General features: G+C 37.9%; 1 protein-coding gene across 1 annotated transcript; it reads right to left on the bottom strand.

The window, feature by feature from the left end:
- Positions 1-285: 285 nt before the first annotated feature.
- Positions 286-5,360, bottom strand: LOC306886248 (uncharacterized protein). The gene is made up of 4 exons (XM_079443201.1): positions 5,095-5,360; positions 4,631-4,902; positions 4,283-4,364; positions 286-2,320 (listed from the first exon to the last, which is right to left on the bottom strand). The coding sequence occupies exons 1-4, from the start codon at positions 5,203-5,205 to the stop codon at positions 1,439-1,441; spliced, it is 1,347 nt and encodes a 448-aa protein (XP_079299327.1). The 5' UTR covers positions 5,206-5,360; the 3' UTR covers positions 286-1,438.
- Between the last annotated feature and the right edge of the window lie 6,005 nt (positions 5,361-11,365).

Raw genomic sequence — 11,365 nt, 5'->3', positions numbered from 1 at the left:
GTAGCCTGATGGCAAAAACTGAGAGACTTAGGAGGAGCTTCTTCCCCCAGGCCATCAGGCTCCTAAACTCTAACTCTGTGTCATAACATCACTTGACTCCATGTAAATATCACCATATCAATAAGCTATTCATAATTTTTCTCTACCTCATATTGCTGCTATTTACATACCCTGTACAACTTTTTTGCACATTCCTCTTATTACTATTTAAGTCAACAACATACTGACCTGCACATTTATATTTATATTTTTTATCTTTTATTTTTTTCTACTTTTCTTTTTCTTAAATATTTGTATTCTATATAATTGCACTGTCCTCGGAGCGGACCTGACCTACATTTCTCTGCTGGTTACACCCTGTATAATTGTGTATGTGACAAATAAAAATCTTGAATCTTGAGTTATTCGATGTAATCATTTAAAATCCAGCTGCAAACACGTTCAGTCAAGACAAGATATGTAATAGAGACTATTAAAGGGGTCATATGATACGATTTCAAGTTTTCCTTGCACAAAGGCTGTTTCTTTAAAGTGGGGCAATTCCAACTTTGCAAGGACAGTCTGATGCTTCTGATTCGCAGCCTGTAAGTACGTTTCTGCTACTGACTATTCAAACGCAGTGTAGAGTAGCGCTTGTTGTTTGTCGTTTCTCCAATCACAAATGCAGACATGTATAAAAAAGGACAGTATAAGTCATTATAATCAGTAATTGTGTCCCCACTGGATGCAACATATGCCTCATTTACAATGGGTTTTATTGTTTTTGTCTCATCGCACCAGGACACGGCATCACAATAAGGAGCGTAACATTTCCGTCCCACGTTTGAGGTATTCGGCCAATCATAATAGCTGGCCAATCAGAGCACGCCTCGCTTCTCAGAATTATGAGCTTTGTAAAAATCGATGCGTTTCAGAAAGGCAGGACAAAGAGGAGCAACAATAATGTACAGTATGTGGAAAATAATGTTTTTTGAACCTTAAACTGCATAAACACGTTGCATTACACCAAATACAGAAACAAATACAGGGTGCTTATACAGGGAAGTCATGGCCTAATGGTTAGAGAGTTGGTAATCCAAAGGTTGCGGGTTCGAGTCTCGGGCTGGCAGAGATTGTAGGTGGGGGGAGTGAATGTACAGCGCTCTCTCCACCCTCAATACCACGACTGAGGCACCGAATCCCCAACTGCTCCCCGGGCGCCGCAGCATAAATGGCTGCCCACTGCTCCGGGTGTGGGTGGGTGGGTGTGTGTGATCACTGCTGTGTGTGTGCACGTTGGATGGGTTAAATGCAGAGCACGAATTCTGAGTATGGGTCACCATACTTGGCAGTATGTCACTTCACTTCATACACAAAATAATGTTCTTTTTAGCAACGACATATGACCCCTTTAAATAATCGGTTTGTAGGCTGTGGTTTAGTCTATCTGTGTCAGTTTTTAAACGCCAATGTAGTCACTCTTGCAGGTGTTCAGGGGTTCTTGGCTGTGGCAGAGGCTGCTCCTGCGTAGCGGATGAAAGTAGGACCAGTCTCTTTCTCTGTTCCTCTTTCTCTCCATCTCTTCCTCCACCTGCAGTGCAGCTTTGTTCTTCCATTTCCTGAGGTTGCTGCTGCAGCGTGATATATCTGTGCTCTGTGGCCTTGAAACTTCATCATCATACTCATTCTCGGCCTCCTCTCCCTCCTGCAGTGTGTCATCCAGAATGCTCGGAGGCAGTGCTGAGCCTCTATGATTCAGATTAACTGCCTCAAAAATCTGGCAGGTTGGTGAGCTGGGCCTATATAGAGACCTCGGTACAGGTCTGGCTTTGAACGCCCTTCGTTCTGCTTTTGGAGTCAGTTTGTTTAGCTCATCCGCTAGTTTTTTCTCTCTTTTCATTCGCTCTCTTTCAATGAAGCTAAATGGCTGTTGCGGAAGAGGTGGGGATTGGCTTTTTTTGCCTTGTTTGTGGTGGTTTCCATGGTGATCCATTTGGTTGATTTGATTTTTTTGCCACTGGAGCTTATTTGGGTGCTTATTGATGTCATAGAAGAGCAAATAAGTGGAGGCGGGGGCTGGTTTAGCGCGAAACTTCTTGCTACATTCTTTTAGCTCGTCCAGTTCTTTCTTCAGTCTCTCATTTTCTAGCTCCATCTCAGAGCGGGTTTTCACATTGCGCCGTTTGCGATCCTCTTCACGAAGCATCATGCGAAACGGTTTGGGATTGGTTACTTTGGAATTCTGTCTCAGGCTGTCCATCCCCTGATTGGCTGCACTGTGAGATGAGTTCTGTGCTGAGTGAGACAACTTCCTTTGTTCCTCTAAGGAGTTCTGCCGAGCCTGTTTTGGAAGAAAATCTAATTAAATGTTAATTTTTTTACTGTTCTCTGCAACTCTTTATACCAATTTCGATTCAGACTTAAATTTAGTTTTGATTTTTAAATCAGAACAACAAATGGTCAAAATAATATGTGATGTGACATTGTTTTCAGTAATGTGTAATGCATAAATATAAAAAAAAATGGTTTAGAGTTTCAGGGGTTTCAAGGGTTAGTTCACCCATAAATTAAAATTCTGTCATTAATTACTCACCCTCATGTCATTCCAAACATGTGAGACCTTCGTTCATCTTTGGAACACAAATGAAGCTATTTTTGATTAAATCTTTGAGCTCTCTGACCCTGCATAGACAGGCAACGTAACTGACACGTTCAAGGCCCAGAAAGATAGTAAGAACATCGTTAAAATAGTCCATGTGACATCAGTGGTTCAACCGTAATTTTATGAAGCTACGAGAATACTTTTTGTGCGCAAAGAAAACAAAAATAATGACTTTATTCAACAATTGTTTACTTTATTTCTTCCGTGTTAGACTTAGACACGTTCTCAAGAGTACCACGCGTGTGCATTCCTCTGCTTGTAAAAAAGCAGCAGCACATCTGGGTTCTATGTCAGAATGCTGGCTCCTGCGTCAGCAGCACCACATGCATGCGTCGTGGCACGCTCATGCATCAAAGACTGACACAGGTGAGAAGAATTGTTGAATAAAGTCTTTTTTGTTATTTTTGTTTTCTTTACTCACAAAAAGTATTTTCATAGCTTCATAAAAATACGGTTGAACCACTGATGTCACATGAACTATATTATCGATGTCTTTACTACCTTTCTGGGCCTTGAATGTGGTAGTTTTGTTGCTGCCTATGCAGGCTCAGAAAGCTCTCGATTTCATAAAAAATATCTTGACTTGTGCTATGAAGATGAACGACGGTCTTACGGGTTTGAAATGACATGAGAGTAAGTAATTCATAACAGAATTTTCATTTTTGGGTGAACTATCCCTTTAAGAATTATAATTTAGAGCAGTAGTTCTCAACTAGGGCATCTCAGCAAACGTCCAGGGCCAAACATAAATCTTAAAAATATTTAGCTCTTACAAAAATTACAATTTGAAAATAAAAATGTACCAAATTAAATTGACATGCAAGTCAGCTTAGATTGAAGGGACTTTGAATATTGTCTTGGACAAAGGTGGATCTTGGAGTCAAAAATGTTGAAAAACACTGATTTACAGTGATTTTCATTTTTTTTCCCCCAAATTACATTATCAGCATAACATTTTGAAATTTAGTTAACATTAATATTATCATGAATTTCAGTAAGTCAGTATTTATTTTGTCCCCCTTTTGCTTTAATGACAGCAATACTTGAGCTGCATGCCATGACCTCCACAAGTTTGCATGACACCTGACCTTATGATCATATTCTCCAGCATGATTTGAGGATGATCCAAAGAGGATCTTGTGCTTCAGTGGAAGCAAGATCACCTGATGATCCGTACAAAAGTGCTTCACATAATTAATATTACAAATTTGCTTATTTGATTAATGACATTAAGACTCAAGAACTGTATGGACCTCTCAACTCCTACATAACCACAAAGCATCTGAGGGTGACCATGTGCTGACTCATAATGGTATTTTCAGTGGAAACTGTCTCCGTTCTTCTTATAGACAGTACAAGTTACTAGAGGCCACAGAATGTTGCTGAATAAATTTAGACTGGTGACTACTTTGAGGGTTTTTGTAATGTAATGCACATATTTATAATGTATCCAAATCTGCCTATATGTGCATCATGACAACCTTGAGTAAACAAAGTACTTTTAAAGTCTGGGCTTCTCGAGTACCTAAAAACAGCTTGTTCAGTCTGATGTGCACTTTATAAACAACTTCAGTTATGCCTTTTTTCTGAGAGTGTTAAAATATTTGATTAACAAATCCTTGAGTAAGTTCACTCACTGACCTTTAACTTCAGATGAGAAACGCCATTCTTCAGATGGCCCACTGAAGCCTTTCTCCTAATCTGGATGAGCTCCAACTGTTCACTAATGCAAGAGGTCAAAGGTCAGGGATCATAATCTGAGGTTTTATATAGAATTTAGTGAAGAAAGCATGTTACTTTGAATATAAACTATTGATTTTCTAATTTTAAGTAATTGAATGTTTTAAAATATATTTTTTGATAGTAATTTATTTCATTTTAGCCACAAAAAAAACTTGAAATGTATTAAAATGGCAATGACACTTATTTAAATTTATTTTCCATGTCCTGTTTGGCTCATTCCTTTTTTTTTTTTGTTAAATTGCAGACCTCTTAGTATCCTCTCCATTTTGTGTCCAGCAAGTAATAAGCTGTCTTTCTCTCTGACCAGGTTTGTTTTGGCTCAGGTTGACTTTTTCCAGCTCAGCTATGTTTCTCAGGTGGTCTCTCTTTAGCTCCTCTAGTTTGGTGTAGTATTCCTGTTTGGAGAACACGGGTCCCTGCAGATGAGGGGCTACACATGGCTGACCATAGTCACCATCAGAAAGAGAACTCAAGTCGCACGCCGCTATATTATCACCTTCAGACGGCAGCTCACACTCCTGAGAAACCAAAAGCAAGCAAACCGTAAGCAAACTACTGTACAAATTGTAAATTTAAACCAAAATTACCTCAAATGTTACAGTACAGTATAAAAAAAGTATATCTGGTTCTTCCATTACAGTATCAGTTCACCTGGAAATGCTTAATTACGAGGTGAATTAGTCTTTTACATTGTACTGTCAGATATCTACCTCTGTGTGATGAACAATATCATTGAGGGAGCACGAATAATCCTTCTCCTCTCCAAACAGAGCCTGAAGTTCACTTGGCTGCAGCCTCTCTGTGCGCAGGGTCGCGGTCATGGTCCAGGCGCTTTATTCTTCAGTGCAGCACAGCTTGTGTATCTGCTTTCATATAGCTTTAAGTATTTCTCTGCTTCCTTTCGCCTCTTGATTTTGTTAGGTGCTCTCATAGGTGAGGGACTGCCACACTACAGTAGGTTAGGATTTCTTACCACACATTTAGATGTCCCAATCACAGTTTATCCCTGTGGATAAGCCCCAAAGGGTCATGATTTAGAGGCCCATGCCTGTTCACCAAATGCCCCATATATTCTTTAAACCCTGACTTACACCTTCAAATGTGATTTAAAGTGAACCGTCCCATTCCAAACCTCAAATTAGATTTAGAGCTTAACAACAACTTCAATTACAGTGCGGGTCCAGAAATGTGAAAGGGTTTAGCTAAAGGTGTTTGGAGACTTTTTTTCTTTTTTTCATAACTGTCAAAGTAACAGATATTGAACATGATAGCACTATTGAGAACACTTTTCCCATTTTCTTCTCAGTGCAAAATAAATAGAATATAAGTAATACATACACTATTATTTCTCATAATTGCAATTTAATAACAATTGTGACTTTTAAGTCTTTAAGTCTTAAGTCTTGCAGTTTATTTCTAACAATTGCAACTTAATTTCTCTTGTTTAAAGCTTTGTATCTCACAAGTGCAATGTTGTTTCTTATGATTGACTTTCTTGCAGTTGTGATGTAGTATTTTGCAATTGTTAGACTTACAAGACTTGATTTGTCACAATAGTTATTTCCGGTCCGTGTACATTTTTATTTCTCAAAATTGCTTTTTCGTTTCTCACAGTTACAATATTATTTTTCAAAATTGTGTGAAAATCTTGAAAATCTGACTTCATATCTTGCAATTGCAAGTTTATTTCTCATGATTATGACTTTGTTTCTAACAAATGCGACTTAATTTCTCATAATAATTGCCATCTCATAATTGCACTTTTTATCATAATTGAGGCTTTGCATCTCAATATTGTTACTTTATCCATTATAATTGTGGCTTGATATATATCACAGTGTGCCTATTTCTTTTTTTTTTTTTTTACTTAACTCACAATTACTAGTTTTACTCTACGGCTTCCATATAAAACTATCTACCTAGTGAATGCATGTGTTTGTTTGTGCTGTTAAACTCTGTGTGTATGTGTTCAGGGTTAATCAGTTTACTGTAGAAACCTTACAGCTAGCATACACCTGACACTTCAATCTGCCAACCCATCTGCTACCACAAATAATAACAAACACATGCACACAACAACCTAATTACTAGCCTAATTCTGACACCCTACCATTTACTGGATAGACTTACTACAAGGACTTCTATGTAAGGTGTCTTTTCTCTGTAATTCGCTCTAAACTGAGATTTCCATATTGTCAGCAGCTCTGACAAAACACAAAACTTTCTACACACAGCTGAGGGAATTTGTTGTATATGTTTTTGTGGGTCCGAGGATGTGTGGACATGTAAACAATAAAGTCCACACTTTATTGTGTGGACAATAAAGATTTTCTATTCTATTCTAAACTGATCAGGCATTTCATATTGTCCACAAGGGGGCATTGTTGCTCTTAAATTGTCACACTGATGTTGTGATTTGCAAGGTGGAAATGATACAAAGAACACTGAACCAGAGGAAAATTTTAGGTGTTGGAAGATTTAGGGTTGAATACACCTTTTGCAATGTTGCATTTCTTTATCTGTCAGTATTAGACACAAGCAGAAGTTTGCCTCACTTGCAGTTCTATCTCATTTGGTCATTGCTGATGATTGAGTAGGATATTTATTGCAGCATTATTCTTAAACACACGTGCACTTCTCATGAAGTAAACCATGTGATTATAAGCATTGTAAGATTTCAAGTTCAGTTGTTTCGTTCACCTTCCTTCCTCTTTCTGCACTTCCCTAAATGTGTGAAATCACACTTGCGTCAGTGACCTATAATCACAAATTCCTCACACCAGTGCTCTCATACAAATGTGTGAGAAAGTTTTCCTTTGAAGGTCATGTAATCCAGAGTACATTAGTCAACGATTTGCTAGATGCCTCACTCGAGGTCAGCTATAAATAACGGAAAGTTACAGAATGTGTTGATAGGCTTGTGTGGCTAAAAATGTACAGACCCAGAAGAGCACTTCGCAGACACACAGTCATTCTGAAGTCTGGTATCATAATGAGGTGACTACTTCTCCTCCTTAAACATTGCCCGGGTGGAGCGTCACAGTTACGACACGTGTGCTCTTGGACAAGACTATGATTTTCTGATCTGGATATGAAAGAGCCCTGTGTTCTGTAAAAGGACAGTTTGTGTAAACAAGTCTTGCTCCCACTGTAGCCAAACATGCATGAATGCGTATGTTTAACTTGGAAGTGCAAGTGTGTAAGTCGAGAGACAAGATCTCGCTCTCTGCCATAAATGTGTGGGGTCAGAAAGCACTGAAAAACACTTTCTTAATCAGCGTTTCTGTGGTGTATGCCAGTAAAAATATAAAAAAATTAATGATATATTAAAAAGTTCCATAATATAATATAATATGTTTTCAGGATTATTTTAATCAAGATATTTTTATAAGCTTATTCATTTTAATTTCGATAACTAGATTTATTTATATAAACAAATGTATTTTAATTTTGTTTTTCATACATTCTGGATTTTTTTTATTGTTTTAAGAAAAACCTTACTAAGCACTGGGATTTATTAAGTTTTTATTTATATTTTCCATTTGAATTTTAATCGTAGTTTTAGTTTAGTAGTTATGTGTTTTGTCATTTCATTATATTTTGGTACTTCAGATTAAACTCATTTCAGTTGGTTGGAAAGGCAACATTTCTCATTTTTGTGTTTTTAATCTATTATTTACATTTTATTTTATTTCAGCATTATTTTATTACTATATACTATTAACAAAGAACAAAAATGTTTAATAGTTTTACTAAACTGTTCTTATTCTCAGTCCTCTTGTTTTTCATTATATTGAAAAGGTTAGACATGTTTCTAAAATTATACTCTTTTCTAAAGCAATATGATTTGGATTTCTGTTAAGGAAAGTAAATAATGACAGAATTTTCATTTTCTGAACTATTCATTTATTTCAAGATACAATCTCTGATTATCATATGCACAATTGCTTGTTTAGAGGGTTTAATATTTGTACTGGAAAACAGGACTAAAGCTTTTTGTTTTTTTGCAGTGAGGGTACTGTAATTTCCCCTCTAGCCACAGAAAAGCACACGCTGATCATGCTGCATGGTTGAGGTTCAACAGAATTCTCCTTCCTGTTCTGTTCAAAAAACCACATCAAGGCGCGATGTACAAGGAATCTGCAAGAACAGAAACCGAGAGAGCAGTTGAGCCCAGGTATATCTTGACTTGTCTGTCTCACACACTTTCATATATGTTAAATTTTTTATCTTTTCTTATCTTGTTCCTCTCGCACATGCACAGTCGTGTCTTCCTTCAAATTGCCATCTAAATGTGTACACAAGTCTGTCTCTGGCCTTGTTTTCTGCACAGAAGTGTTTCAGAGTATTTGCACTTTATATTTTCATGAAAATCTCTTCTCATGGTTTGACTTATGCTGTTGGCTATGAAAAACCGACTTCACATACTTATGTAATTGTGCTCTGGGGTAATTTTGTCCGGTTACTCTAAGAACACAGGCTTCCTTTATTTTCTGGATTTAATCAGCGCTCTAGATCTCAGAAGGGCCTTCTCTTTTCTCCTCTCTCTCCTTGATAATTTCCACGCGCTGCTTCATTTTCTGAGGTGCATACTGAGAAACAAAAACCAAACTTCTGTTCTCTCTGTGTAATTCTTGTCCATTCCTCTGTGATTCCATTGAGAGGAGACTGAAGGGCGTTTGCTCTCTGACCTTCAGGTGTGTGTAGTTTAGGCACTGTTGGTTCCATAAATAGTGTCTTGCATTGCTGGCTTTCTGGATATCTTGTGTAACAAGCATTTGAGAACAAGTCAAGCCTGGTCAAGAGCCTGTAAAGAGCTTTCAGCTGGCTGAGTGAAATCAAGGCCTGAAGTCTTTTGCCTTTTATAGCTGGCGAGAGGAGTCTGGACAAAGTAAACAGTGAGTGAACTACTGCGCTCCTTCCTCTTCCTCTCACTCTTTGTCTATGGAACATTACGAATCTTCAAGGCCTGTGTTTACATGTCTGCTGGAATTTAAAAGGGCTTATATTTATGTGCTCGCTCTCGTTTTCCAGTATAGAGATCATGTCACACAGGAGATGAGATGGAAGAGAAAGCTTAAGGGAGGTGCTGTGAAAAATTCATTGTTCACCTATAAAATCAGCAAACATATCAGAAATCCTTTTGTTGTCTTATTTTCTTTAGGGATTTGGTGCAGAAATCCTTTTGTGTATAGTGAAGACTTGGGATGTTAGGATACTGGGATGTCCTGTTTATTTATAGGGCAGTCATCAGATCACTTTCCTTCATAAAACATGTGATCTGAATCTTGTAGGCGTGCTCATTATGAAATATTTGAATAGCTTCCTTTTTTTAATGACCTAATTTCATAGCTCATGAGACTTAATGCATTTCTTAGGACTGTTTAATGTGTCAGCTTGGTCTCAGATGTTTCTAATAAATCCTTAAAGGGGTCATATGATGTTGCTAAAAAGAACATTATTTTGTGTATTTGGTGTAATGCAACATGTTTATGCAGTTTAAGGTTCAAAAACACATTATTTTCGACATACTTTAAATTATTGTTGCTCCTCTATGCCCTGCCTTTCTGAAACGCGTCAATTTTTACAAAGTTCATCGTTCTGAGAAGCGAGGCGTGCTCTGATTGGCCATCTATCCAGTGCGTTGTGATTGGCCGAATATCTCAAGCGTGAGACGGAAATGTTACGCCCCTTACCGTATTGTGATGCCATTGTGATTACCGCGACGACACAAAAAAAAAAAAACCCATTGTAAATGAGGCATTTGTTGTATCCACTGGGGACATAATTACTGATTATAATGACTTATACTCTTTTTTTACGTGTTGCGTTGCATCACACTGCGTAAACATTACCATGTCTGCATTTGTGATTGGAGAAACGACAAGCAGCAAGCGCTACTCTACACAGCTCAAAACTCACATTTGAATAGTCAGTAGCAGAAATGTACTTACAGGCTGTGAGTCAGAAACGCCAGACAGTCCTTGCAAAGTTGGAATTGCCCCACTTTAAAGAAACATCCTTTGTGCAAGCCAGCATTGTAGGCTACTCTCCTGCCAGGTTCAGGAAATAGTCCTCCGTAAAATGTGCTGCACACACTCGAATATTTAGGTTGAACCGTTCTTGAACAGTGTTGTAAATACAACTTAACCACTGATTTCTAATTGTGTCCTCTTTTGGAAGCCCAAACAAAGTACTTTTGCTTTTACAACGAAACACAGCGTCTCCACGACATGGTGCCGGCGGCAGCAACAATACTACAGCGAGAGTAATAGTTCCACCCTCTTTCAATGCGTATACATTTGGGCGGTGTTTTGCAAATGTTCCCACACTGTGACGTAGACATGTGGGGGCGTGTATAAATGAGCTGTTTTAGGGGGGCGTGGCAGACTCTTAACTTTTATAAAGAATATCTCTTTGGATTTGAGACTTAATCTTTGCAACTTCAGGGATCTTCTCTATGCACAAACAGCTTGTAACACTCCAAAGACAAAGGAAAACTTGAAATCGCATCATATGACCCCTTTAAAATCTAGATAAATTTGACAATTATTTACAAAGAAGGAGTAGCGCTATGATATTAATATGGATGGACTAGTTCAGATATTGTCGTCTTGGAGTTCATATACTTAATCTATGACATGTAATTGTACAAGTGGGTATTTTGGCACATCTAATCACAGTATGTGTCATTAAGTACATTTAAATGCGGAGTTACACAAAAATGTATGTTGTTGTTGTTTTTTTAAAGATTTATTTTTGTAATTTTTTCCTTTTTACTAGGATAGGAAAGTATATGGCACAGGAAGCGGAGCGAGGGGGGGGGGGGTGTATGGGATCGGGAAAGGTCCACGAGCTTGTCGGACAAAATGGCGGATTTGGCAATATGATTGGTCAGATCACCTGTAAATCAAGCTCTTTGCCAAGTGTCTCTCTCTTTCTTTCTTTCTTTCTCTCTTTTCCGCCACCTACTGTACTGGG

Source organism: Barbus barbus (genome assembly GCF_936440315.1).
Source record: "Barbus barbus genome assembly, chromosome: 20".
Taxonomy (NCBI): domain Eukaryota; kingdom Metazoa; phylum Chordata; class Actinopteri; order Cypriniformes; family Cyprinidae; genus Barbus; species Barbus barbus.
This window is presented reverse-complemented; position numbering and strand designations above follow the sequence as displayed.